The sequence below is a fragment of the Phacochoerus africanus genome, chromosome 4, assembly GCF_016906955.1.
Source record: "Phacochoerus africanus isolate WHEZ1 chromosome 4, ROS_Pafr_v1, whole genome shotgun sequence".
NCBI classification, from domain to species: Eukaryota; Metazoa; Chordata; class Mammalia; order Artiodactyla; family Suidae; genus Phacochoerus; species Phacochoerus africanus.
Genome location: NC_062547.1, coordinates 282,109 through 294,476, shown reverse-complemented (window position 1 = coordinate 294,476; position 12,368 = coordinate 282,109). Strand labels below are relative to the sequence as shown.

General features: G+C 63.1%; 1 protein-coding gene across 3 annotated transcripts; it reads left to right on the top strand.

Annotated features, from left to right (window-relative positions):
* Nucleotides 1–503: 503 nt before the first annotated feature.
* On the top strand, nt 504–11,277 carry RNH1 (ribonuclease/angiogenin inhibitor 1). Of its 3 annotated transcripts, none has more exons than XM_047774830.1 (10): nt 504–617; nt 7,333–7,438; nt 8,629–8,799; nt 9,025–9,195; nt 9,546–9,716; nt 9,798–9,968; nt 10,097–10,267; nt 10,431–10,601; nt 10,794–10,964; nt 11,061–11,277. In XM_047774830.1, exons 2-10 carry the CDS (start codon nt 7,353–7,355, stop codon nt 11,146–11,148), a joined length of 1,371 nt encoding a protein of 456 aa, XP_047630786.1. In that variant the 5' UTR covers nt 504–617; nt 7,333–7,352; the 3' UTR covers nt 11,149–11,277. The 3 variants fall into 3 exon arrangements, with proteins under 3 accessions (XP_047630786.1, XP_047630787.1, XP_047630784.1); XM_047774831.1 differs by lacking the exon at nt 504–617 and adding an exon at nt 2,886–2,907; XM_047774828.1 differs by lacking the exon at nt 504–617 and adding an exon at nt 4,988–5,051.
* Nucleotides 11,278–12,368: the final 1,091 nt, after the last annotated feature.

Genomic DNA, 12,368 nt, shown 5'->3' with positions numbered 1-12,368 from the left:
AGTGTCGAAGCCTCAACACCTACAACATAGCCTGGCACACAGGAGTCACTTAATAAACACTTACGAATCAACTGTTACCATGCATTGACCACGTCAGAAGAATGAAGCATTACACCCAGATTACAAAAGCAGTCTTAATGAAAGAGTTGCTACTTTCTTGCGAAACCATCTGTCTGTCTGTCTCTTACTCTCCAGCTTTCGTGGTCTGTGCCTGCACAATCCCGACATCCAGACCTTGCTTCGAACCAGAGAACCGACCCCTTGACCGCCACGTTAAGGTCACTGCCCAGGCTCTGAGAGGCCGCATCCGCACTGGATCCCACCTGCGAGGCCCCGCCCACCGACGCGCTTTCGGCCCTTCAGTCCCAGCGCAGCGGGAGGCGGGGTGGGCGCCTTGGGGACCACAGCTGGCCCCGCCCCGTCAACAGGCCCCGCCCCCAAAGAGACTCCGCCAGCCGCCCACTCCAACGCCCTCGCGAGCCCCGCCCCCAGGCTCTAGGCCCCGCCCCACCGCTGGCCCCGGCACCGCCTGGCGACCTCGCCCGCTCCGCCCCGGCCGGAAGTAGGCCTTCTCCCTCCTGGGCTACAGGACGGGGACAGTCTGTCGACGTGTCTAGGTCAGTCACTCCCGCGGTCCGTCAGCGGGGGGGGCAAACACACGGCCGACCGGTCCGGCGTCAGCCTTCAGCGGCGTCGGCCTTAGTCGGGCCGCGAGTGGAGGAGCCTGGGGAGACGCGCACTCGCGAGGCGGGACGAAGGGTCCGCTGGGCTAGGAGGGGAATCCCTTCTCGGCCCTCGGGGGCGGGCCTCCCCGGGGGCGGGGCCTCGCGGGCCGCGGTCGCGGCACCGCCCAGCGAACTTCGGCGCGCTCGGCAGACGTCAGGGCGACCGAGTGCGCTTCCGCGCACGCGCGCGCGCCGGCCGCCCCTCCTCCGGGGCGTGCTGGGAGTCGCGGCGCCGGGCGCTGGGTCTGCGCCTGCGTGACCTGCGCCGTGGGGGGTCTGCGGCACCGTCCTGGGGTCCCCCTGTTGGCAACCAGAGGTCTATACAAGCGAGGGCGGGCTCCGCCAGACTTTCCTTCTCAAGTTGAGTAACCCTGGATCTTAATACCACAGAGAACCGACACCCAGGACGGACAGACAGCTCTGCCAGAGAGGACTGGCCCGAGTGGTGCCCACAGGGTCCTGGGCCTTGGGCATGGCCATCTGCCCTCCCTGCAGCTTTTCCCCGTTAGGTCACTCGAGAACCCTGGGGGAGCTGGGTGGGCAGCTCGCGTGGGAAGTCGAAGGACGTAAGTGGGACAGCACGTCGGGGGCCGCGGGGTCGGGTTTATCACAAGGGCTTGTTGAAAACAGTCTCAATGTCGGCCTGTAGAGCTTGGTTGAGTAAAATGAATACATTGGGACAGTGAAATGCAATGTGGACATGAAAAGTTAGCTTGCAGGAGTTCCCGTCGTGGCGCAGTGGTTAACGAATCCGACTAGGAACCATGAGGTTGCGGGTTTGGTCCCTGCCCTTGCTCCGTGGGTTAACGAACCGGCGTGGCCGTGAGCTGTGGTGTAGGTTGCAGACGCGGCTCGGATCCCGCGTTGTTGTGGCTCTGGCGTAGTCCGGTGGCTACAGCTCCGATTTGACCCCTAGCCTGGGAACCTCCATATGCCGCGGGAGCGGCCCAAGAAATAGCAAAAAGACAAAAAAATAAATAAAAGTTAGCTTGCATATATATCTATACACATACATGTGTGTTTGCGTTTGCATGTACATATCTTTTTTTTTTTTTGTCTTTTTAGGGCTGTACCCACTGCCTATGGAAGTTCCCAGGCGAGGCGGCAAATCAGAGCTCGGTGCTGCACTCGCTGGCCTACAGCCCCAGCCCCAGCAATGCCAGATCCCAGCCGTGCGACCTACCCCACAGTTCACCCCAATGCCAGATCCTCAACCCACTGAGTGAGGCCAGGGATCGAACCCATGTCCTCATGGATGCTAGTTGGGTTTGTTCACTGCCGAGCCACATGGGAACTCCTATGTATCTTTTTTTTTTTTTTCCTGTCTTTTGTCTTTTTAGGGCCCCACCCAGTGGCATATGGAGGTTCCCAGGCTAGGGGTCTCATCAGAGCTGTAGCTGCTGGCCTTTACCACAGCCACAGCAACACAGGATCCAAGCCGCGTCTGTGACCTACACCACAGCTCACGGCAACACCAGATCCTTAACCCACTGAACGAGACCAGGGATCAAATCCGCACCCTCGTGGTTCCTAGTCGGACTTCTTTCCACTGTGCCACGATGGGAACTCCTTACCTATCTATTCTTAAGTGAAGAATGTAGCAACTCTGGTGTGCATTAATTTCCTCCTGCTACTGTAGCAAGTGGCTGCAGATAGTATTTTACGGTTCTGAAGGCCAGAAGTCCAAAAGGGACCTTACCGGTGTCAACTAAAAAAATACAACCTGGAAATTGAGTTGAGTTTTATTTGGGGTGAAATTAGGACTTAAGCCCCGGAGACAGCCTCTCAGGTAGCCTCAAGAAACTGTTCCAAGGAGGCCGGGGGGAAGCTGGCATATATGAGTTTTTGCAGCAAAGGGAAGGTGGTTGGAACAAAAGATGTACAGATAACCAGATTTACGGAAAACCAGTTTCTGTGGGAAGATGTAAAGGTCCGGGCTTGCTGGAATCACTCCATTCATGTGCTTTCCTGAGTGCCCTCTGGGTTCATTGGCTACCCTTGGGAGTGCCTGTCCTCAGAGATGACACTTTTGTTTTGTCCACTAACTGCAGCCCAGGAGGCAGTGTTCCAGAGCTGAGTATCAAGCTATGGCGAAGGTGAAGGGCGAAGGTGAAGGCCTGCAGCCAGGCACACACTTTGCAGAAGTTTTGCTGCCGGTCACGGACATCAGTCGTCACTGGCGGTTAGTGTTTTTCTAGATAATGAGGAGGTGCAAGAATTGGGCTCAGAAAATCTAAGACTATCGAACTATCTGAAGACCTGTTCTTGCAGTTTTCCCAGAGTAAGAGTGCCTCCCTCCTGGTTTCCACCCTGAGCTTGGCTCAGCGGGTGTGCTGCGGGTGGGCGGCTGCAGTAGAGGCTGATAGCAGGTGCTAAACCTCAGTTACCGCTGGAGTTAGAGTCACAGTATCCACAGGCTGGTTCCTTCCAGAGGCTCCAGGGGAGAATCTAGTTCTTGGCCTTTCCTAGTTCTGGAGGCTGCTTTCCTCCGTCTTCAAAGCACAGCCACTCCAACCTCTGCTTCCATTCTCACACTTCCTCTGTGAGGGTCTTTTTTTTTTTTTTTTTTCTTTTTCTTTTTAGGGCCGCACCCGTGGCATTCGGAGGTTCCCAGGCTGGGGGTCTGATCGGAGCTACAGCTGCTGGGCTACACCACAGCCACAGCAACACCAGATCTGAGCCGAATCTTTGACCTACACCACAGCTCATGGCAACGCCAGATCCTTAACCTGCTGAGCGAGGCCCCACTGAACAAGGCCAGGGGTCGAACCTGCAACCTCGTGGTTCCTAGTCGGATTCATTTCTCCTGTGCTACAATGGGAGCTCCCTTTGAGGGAGGGTCTTAGTTTGACTCTTTTGCCTCTCTCTTTTAATGACCCTCATGGTTACATTGGGCTTTTTAAGTAATCCAGGCCAGTCTTCCCATCTCAGGATTCTTAACTTAATGGAGTTCCCTCGTGGCTTGGTGGGTTAAAGATCCACTCTTGTCACTGTTGTGGCTTGGGTTGCTGCTGTGGTGTGTGTGGGTCGCTGCTATGACACAGGTTTGATCCCTGGCTCGGGAACTCCTGTGTGCCATGGACACAGCCAAAAAAAAAAGATTCTTAACTTTGTCATATATTTGCAAAGACACCTTTGGCATGTAAGGTAACTGCTGACAAGTTTAGGGATCAGGACGTGATCACTCTGGGGGGCAGTTATTATGCCTATCATTCTTCATATCTTATTTTTATTTTATTTTTTTGCTTTTTAGGGCCACACCCGTGGCATATGGAGGTTCCCAGGCTAGGGTCTAATTGGAGCTGTAGCCACAGGCCTACACCACAGCAACGCGGGATCCGAGCTGTGTCTGCGACCTACACCACAGCTCATGGCAACGCCAGATCCTTAACCTGCTGAACAAGGCCAGGGATCGACCTGCGTCCTCATGGATACTTGCTGGGTTCGTTAACCACTGAGCCGCGAGGGGAACTCCTGGGGCCTTTCATTTCTTCTGGTTTTTCTTCAAAAAGCACATACTGCTCATGCGATAAAAATCACGTTAAAGTTGCTTGACACACTGGCGTGCCCAGAGGCCCTCCCACCGCAGGCTGCCGTAGCCTCAGCCAGAAACCCACCGCCACCCACATCAGTGTGGAAGAGCTGCCAGGTGTCTTCACTCAACAACTTGTCAGCTTGCGCTTGCCCTGGGGAAGCTTGTGGGGTGGGGTGGGAGTGGTTGTGCCTTGGGGCACACTGAGCTCTTTGGGACCCCTGCCCCACACTGGTGGCCCTGACCCCCTTGCAACCCCCTTGCAAGCTACATAAGCAACGACGGGCCTAAATATTCTTTCCTTTATTCCCTCCGTGAACCAACACCAGCTCCCTAAGCCTCCTTTGTTAAACTCGGAGATCTTGGTCCGTTTCAGTAACTGACCGTTTGGGCCACATCTTCTTTCCCTCCCGCTGTTGTAAATTCCTGTTTGGAAGTTTTTTGTGGGGAGGGGGCATGGGGAGGTTCCAAGGCCAGGGATAGAACCAGCGCCACAGCTGTAACCAGAGCCACAGCAGTGACAGCGCCAGATGCTTAATCCACAGAGCCGGGAGGGAACTCCTCTGATGTTTTAAATTTACCGTAGTGAGTCCCCAAAACCCTAGGCCTCCAGCCTCGACCCCCACGGAGGGGAGAACCCCGGACGCAGGCCTCTCTGCGGGTCGGGCTCCCGCCCTCCCAGGCCCCGCCCCGGCCGTGGCCCCGCCCCGGCCCCGCCCCCGGTCGTGGCCCCGCCCCCGGCCGTGGTGAAAACGTTCTGGGCCCTGGGTCTGCGGCGAGGGCGGCGGCAGGAGGTAGGAGGCGCGGTGCTCGGCCGCCGCGGGAGCGGGCCGGGAAGCCGGGGCCAGGGGCCCCGGGGCGTTTGGGGTCAGTTAAAACTCCGCGGATGTTCCGGGCCAGCACCCTGACCGCGCGGCGGAGGGTTCCCGGGCCCGAGAAGGGAGCAGGGCCCGGGGCGCCAGGAGCCCTCTCCGGGCGGCGTCCGAGCGGCCCCCGCCGGGCCCCGCGCTGACCCCCGACCTCCGGACACATGCGGAGTCTCGGGTGGGCGCGGAGGTGGCCCTGGAGCCCGGCGCGCCGCCGCCCCCTGCCTCTCACGGGTAACCGTGCTGCGCCGAGCGGGGGCGGGCCGGCGACGCGGGCGCTGCCCCCGGGAAGGCGGAAAGACGCGGCTCGCATGCCGGCGCCGCTCTGCGCTTCGGCCCATCCCTTCTGGAAGCAATTCATGGGGCCTTGTTGAGACCCTGGCCCCGTGCCTGGGCCTAGGGAGCGGCTCCGCTGGTGGAGCTCCCGGTTCCCAGCGAGGCATTGGGCTAGACACGTGCCTCTTCCTACCCAGACCAGGTCCCCTAACTGGTGGCTTGTGAGGATGGTTGTACACGCAGCACCTTTGGAGGACGTTAACTTTTTCACGGATCCTCAAAGGGATCAGTCACCAGGAGGCTAAGAAGTGCCCTCCTGGCCCCAAGGGTCAACCAAAGGGGAGCCCCGGGGCCTAGTCGGGTCTGTGGTTCTCTACCCTGGACACTGCGTCCCCTAATGTCACGTGGGATTCAGGGAGAGGGCGCAGCCCCAAGGGAGCTATTGGGGCTGGAGATCCTCAGTGGATCCCCCCCTCAACGGGTCGGCACCAGCGAGTCCCCCTCCTGAGCCTTTCCGGTGGTGACTGAGGATTCTGAGTCAGGGTTTGGGTGACCACGCCCTGGGTCAGGAAGGGCAGGGCCCGGGTGGCCTCTGCCAGTGATGGCTGTTGACGGGCCAGCTACCTCCGCCCTGGCCTTGGTTTCTCAGCAGGCCCATCCGTTAGGATGAGCAAGCCGGAGTCTTGCTGTTGGTTGGCAGCAGGGGTCTCCTCCACCCAGCAGGACTGTAACTTCAGCCTTGGCCTGGGGTGTCCCTCCGCCCTGCTGTGGGCTCCCAACCAGACGGGGGTGCGGGGGGTGGGGAAGCCCCCCTTTAGCAAAGCCTGGGCCCGCCAGGCATGGACGCAAACCTGAGTCGGGTATCATTCTCAGGAATCCGGGCTTCAGGGGCTGGGGGGGAACCCCCGGGGGGTCTGAGTCATCCTGTTGGAGCCTGGGGTGGCTGTGCCCAGGCAGAGCCTTTACTTCCTACTGGCTTCTGAATGAAGCCCTGCCCCCAGGCACTTTTCCCGCCCCAGCACCAGGCTGCCCGGGGGTTCCTCTCCCGCTGGCCCCCTGCCTGGGGCCCTGGTTCCTCTTTGGTTCAGGCTCCGTGCTGGCCCAGGTGAGGTTTCAGGGCCTGTGATCTCCCGTTCCAGGCCTGCCGGCCAGACGCCTCACTCTTTTCTCAGCCTCCTTGGTGAGCTGGCGCAGAGGACCTGCCCTGTGTGGGCGATCATGGAAGCAGACAGCCCCAGTGGCCACCCAGAGTGCTGGTCACTGGACCCGTGGCCCCACCCACCTGCTCTGTCCCATCCAGGGCACCTGTTGTGGCGCCCCTGGGAACGGTCACCTGACCACAGGCACCTGCCCCTCCCATCCGCTGCTCCAGGGGTGAGGCCTCAGGTGCCGGCATGCTGGGAGGGGGTCTGGCTTTGTGGCCGCCTGGCCGGTGCAGTCCTCCGTTCTTAGAGGGGAGGCTGCGCAGGCACGGAGTTTGCGTAGCACTTCCTGGATTGGGGCCCCCGTGCCCACCTGCCTGGGGTCTCCACACTGTCCAGCCCGCCCCCTGCCACAGCCCAGGCCAGTTGGAAGCAGGGCTTTGGGTGGCGAGTGCTGGTTTCAACTTCCTCCCAGGCAGGAGGTGCCGCATAGGCCCGGTGCGGGGCGCTGGCCGCTGAGAGAGGCCTCCGTCTGTCCCCAAGCCCTGCCGTCCCTGGTGGTCTTTGCTGGGGGGCCCAGTGGGCACAGCGTCCCTCTGCCCACCCCTATTTTTGCTCCTGGAGGCTGGCGTGGATGAAGGTGCTGCAGAACGGACACGAAGCAGCAGGGCCGGGCTGTGGCTTCTGAAATGTTGGCCCCTGGATCCTGTTTGGAACCCCCCACCCCGTCTGCGGACCTCTGCCCAGCCCAGCCTGCGCCGGGCTGACACGTTCCCCCCGCCTCTGTCTAGGAAGCACCCCACCTCCCAGCATGAATCTTGACATCCACTGCGAGCAGCTGAGCGACGCCCGGTGGACAGAGCTTCTGCCGCTGCTCCAGCAGTATGAGGTGGTCAGGTAGGAGCCCCCAGGCCGGCGGCCCCGCGGCCAGCACCTCCCGCTAACGTCAGTTACAGCGGCGCGATGTCAACTGTGGGGTGTCTCGTGTGGCGGGAGATACTGCTCTTTTTGTCCTTTTTCCACCCATTCGAATGTGTGTTCCCCCTTGGTCCAGGCCTGGTGAGCAGGGCAGGGGTCTCCAGCTTGTCCCCTGGCTTCTGCTGTTGAGGGTCTCAAACCGAGACTTTCCTCAGGGCTCGGAGGCAAGAGATGAGTGCTTGCCTGCTTGCTTCTCTTTTCTCTTTTTAACTTATTTGAAAGTTGTAGGTTGGCCGAAGCATCGTGAAAACGGTGCAGGGGCCTCTGGGCGCCGTCCCCCGGGGTGCCGTTCCAAGCGAAGAGTCCAAGCTCACATGCCCAGCTTTTCCAGGTCCTGCAGACCCCCGGTCTCCAGGGTCCCTCCTTGTCCTTGGCCGCCTGCCTCTGGAGTCCGCTCGGGCTCTGGCACCCGAGTCCCTCTGACATGGTTGAGTCACGCGTTCATGGCAGAAAGCTAACAGCCACGTGCTGGGCTGCCCGGCATGGTGTCATCACAGTGGTGCCACACGCTCACCCCCGTGGTCCCTGTGACCACCTGGTGAGGCGGTGCCCCCCGGATGTCCACTGTAGTTACTGGGTTCCCTCTGTTAGTGACAAGCGCCGCCTCGCCTCGCGAACCGCCTTCTGACTCTGCCAACACCGTTTCTGCGCAGACTGTCTCCTGATCTTTGCGTCCATCTGGGGTCTTGCCAGGGCAGCATCACCGGGCCTTTGCCCCGCTGGGCGTTTGAATCTCTGCATTCCGTCCACGTGTGTGGACTGTCGTTCTGTAAGGGCGGGCTTTGCCCCCTCCTGTGTTGACTCGGTTTTCACTTGATGGGGCGGCTGGGGTCCTGGGGCCTGCTCTGGTACGTTCCATGCTGGCCACGCTGAGCCCTCTAGGTGGGCGCTTCCCTCTGCAGCGCTGGCTCGTCCAGGGGGCTTCTCTCCTGGCGGAGAGAGCAGCCTGCACCTGCCGACCGCCCCGCGGTCAGACGCGTTTGCCTGCCAGGATCCTGGAGCTTTTCTCAGGTGACCCCCGCGCTTTTTCCGTTGGGCTTGAGGCGTGTTGGCGGTGACGCACCTCGGCGGGTCCCAGCCTGCCGTGTGAAACGCCCATCTGTCCGCAGGCTCGACGACTGCGGCCTCACGGAGGAGCACTGCAAGGACATCGGTTCCGCCCTCCGGGCCAACCCCTCCCTGACCGAGCTCTGCCTCCGCACCAACGAGCTGGGCGATGCTGGCGTGCACCTGGTGCTGCAGGGCCTGCGGAGCCCCACCTGCAAGATCCAGAAGCTCAGGTGAGCCTGCCGGCCCCTCCTCCCACCCCGGGCGAGGCTCGGGCCCACGGCAGCCCTCCTGTTCTTCCTGGGCCCTCGGGCGCGTCGCGGCTGTGTCGCAGCCCCTCCTGCAAGGCCCGGCGGCCTGGCCTCCCCATGGGCAGGGCGCTGTGTCCACCTCGCCCAGCTCCTGCTGAGGGCTGGCCCGCCTTGCGTGGGAGCCCCGCTGACAGCCGCACGCTCCAGCCTGCAGAACTGCTCCCTGACCGAGGCAGGCTGCGGGGTCCTGCCCAGCACACTGCGCTCCCTGCCCACGCTGCGGGAGCTGCACCTCAGCGACAACCCACTGGGGGACGCCGGCCTGCGGCTGCTCTGTGAGGGGCTCCTGGACCCCCAGTGCCACCTGGAGAAGCTGCAGTGAGTGTGCGCCCCCTTCCCCCAGCTAGGCAGCCCCCCCACCCCAGCCCCTGGGTTTTGGTTGAGGGTCTGCCCTGGGCGAGCCCCCTCCCCCCTCACTGGCTGCAGGGAGCTTGGAGGAGGGGGCTCTTGGGGTCCCGCAGGCACTGCTGCTCCCTGACGTTGGTGCCGTGGCCCCTTTGGGTGCGCGGATGGGGTTGGCCGCAGAGGAAGGAAGCCTGGCAGAGGAGCCTCAGGTCTCTCTGCGGGGTCTCTGGGCTCGGCCCCCGCTGTGCCACCCCCGCCCAGCAGCCCGCTGGCCTTGGGGCCTCACGGCCAGGGTGAGGCGCTGACCGCCGGCCCGTCCCCAGGCTGGAGTACTGCCGCCTGACGGCCGCCGGCTGCGAGCCCCTGGCCTCGGTGCTCAGGGCCACGCGGGCCTTGAAGGAGCTCACGGTGAGCAACAACGACATCGGCGAGGCCGGCGCCCGGGTGCTGGGCCAGGGTCTGGCAGACTCTGCCTGCCAGCTGGAGACGCTCAGGTAAGCTCGGGGTGGGCGCCGGGGGGGGGCGAGGCGGGGGCCAGGAGGGCCCCCAGCTCCCGGCGCCTCTCGCCCCCGCAGGCTGGAGAACTGTGGTCTCACGCCAGCCAACTGCAAAGACCTGTGCAGAATCGTGGCCTCCCAGGCCTCGCTGAGTGAGCTCGACCTGGGCAGCAACGGACTGGGCGACATGGGCATAGCCGAGCTGTGCCCCGGGCTCTTGAGCCCCGCCTCCCGCCTCAAGACCCTGTGGTGAGTGGCCTCGGGCTGGGCCCTGGGTCTGTGGCGAGAGCTGCCGAGTGCCCTGGCGACGCCGTGCTCGGGGCGGGGGGGCCGGCATGGCCCAGGGGTCCTGCGGTGACGGCCCCCCCGCCCCGCAGGCTCTGGGAGTGTGGCATCACCGCCAGTGGCTGCAGAGACCTCTGCCGTGTCCTCCAGGCCAAGGAGACCCTGAAGGAGCTCAGTCTGGCGGGCAACGAGCTGGGCGACGAGGGCGCCCGGCTGCTGTGCGAGAGCCTGCTGCAGCCCGGCTGCCAGCTGGAGTCCCTGTGGTGAGCGGGTGCCAGGCAGTGCCAGGGGCAGGAGAGCCCGTGTGGGACTAGCGCTGGGGGCTGACGGGGGTGCAGGCGCCCTCCGAGGGCAGGGCAGGAGGGTGCGGAGGCCGAGCTGCCCCGTGGGCGGCGATCACCCCCAGCCCCTGCCTGCTGCCCACAGGGTGAAGTCCTGCAGCCTCACGGCGGCCTGCTGCCAGCACTTCAGCTTGATGCTGACCCAGAACAAGCATCTCCTGGAACTTCAGTTGAGCAGCAACAAGCTGGGTGACTCTGGCATCCAGGAGCTGTGCCAGGCCCTGAGCCAGCCAGGCACCACACTGCGGGTGCTCTGGTGAGTGTGCCACGAGAGCGTGTGCACCTGTGACTGCTGGGCAGTGTCTGCTGGGCTGACCCTGGGGACTTGCCGAGTGTGCAGATGGGGTTCAGGCTCCAAGCACAGCACACGTGTCGCCTCCCCCTCGCCATCTGGCAGCGGCAGAGGCCCTGGTCCCCCCACCTTGACCCCACCCCCCTCTCCACTCAGTCTTGGGGACTGTGAGGTGACCAACAGCGGCTGCAGCAGCCTCGCCTCGCTCCTGCTGGCCAACCGCAGCCTGCGAGAGCTGGACCTGAGCAACAACTGCGTGGGCGACCCGGGCGTCCTGCAGCTGCTGGGGAGCCTGGAGCAGCCGGGCTGCGCCCTGGAGCAGCTGGTGTAAGCGACCTGCAGCTGGGGCCGGGCAGGCGGGCTGGCCCGGGGGCGGCCACCCCCCTGACCCCCTCCCCTCCCTCCCTCCCTCCCCCTGCGCAGCCTGTACGACACCTACTGGACGGAGGAGGTGGAGGACCGCCTGCAGGCCCTGGAGGGGAGCAGGCCCGGCCTGAGGGTCATCTCCTGAGAGGCTCCTTTTCCCTGGACGGCCTTCCTCCCCCACGGGGACCCCGGCTGTACCCGAGAAATGCTCAAATCACCTCACTCCCGGGAGAGAACTTTCGGCACTCTATTTAGTAAAAGACCTTTTGGGCAAGAGAAGTCTTTTTTGTCTTTTAATGGCTGCAGCGTGTGGAAGTTCTAGGAGTTGGACCTGTGCTTCTGTAGCCACCTGAGGGGCTGCAGTTGGACTCTTAACCCACTGTGCCACAGTGGGAACTCCGGGAGTGACATTCTTTGAGCACTGGTGCCGCCCAAACTATTGCAGAGTCAGCAGCTTTCACCAAGTTCTGGCTGTGGCTGCACCTCTGGCTCCTCTGCACAGGTCTGGGCCGGAGCCCCCGGTGCTGGTGGGGTCCTGCCCTCACCCCCCAACCAAGGTGTTCACTTCTTTTGTCCTTGGAGGGGACACAAGTCCCACCCACACTAAGGGGCACCCGCCTGGGAGGCCTGGCTCGCTCTGGCAGGCAGCCTCTGGTCACGAGCAGCAGCTCACGCGGCACCTCCTGTGTAGGTGGAGGCCGGAGCCCTGTGGACAGAAGGGCAGGGTCCAGCCCCGTCTACTTGGCCTTGTCTTGCATGGGGCGGGTGGGCAGGAACCAGCACCATCAAGCAGACACTGGTGGCGTGCACGGGGCCAGGTGCCCGGGCAGCAACTTCCTGGCAGTGCGCTGCCTGCGGAGCCCTTCAGGGTGCCCAGGACTCTCACCAGCCCTGAGGGGGAGCAGCTGGAAACCAGCGGGGCCAGAAACCAACCAACGGGGCCTCCCAGGGGCCAAGCCCGGGACAAGTGGGCGCCCACCCCTGCAGGGAGGGCACAGGTCACCGGAGGCAGCGGGTTGCGGCCCAGAGCAACCAGCAACCAGGAACCCAGTGACCCGCCCCTGCACGCGGGGTGGAGTGGTGGGATGGGTGTCAGCCCCACAGCCCCACGTGCGTGTAGCCCGAAGGCCGTCTGCCCATCGCCACACACGCCCCACCCAAACCAGCTCCTGGGGCCAGCTGGCCATGTGGCGAGCGCGGCAGGAGGGAGGGGGCGGGCTGGGTGACCCCTGTGCCGCCTGGTGGCTGGTCAGGACACACGTCCAGCCCCGGCAGCTGCCAGCGGCCCCTCCGGGTGGTGTCCTGGGTGGCAGAGGATATGGCGGAGACGAGGGCAGCAAGAAGGCGCAGGGCAGCAGGCCATCA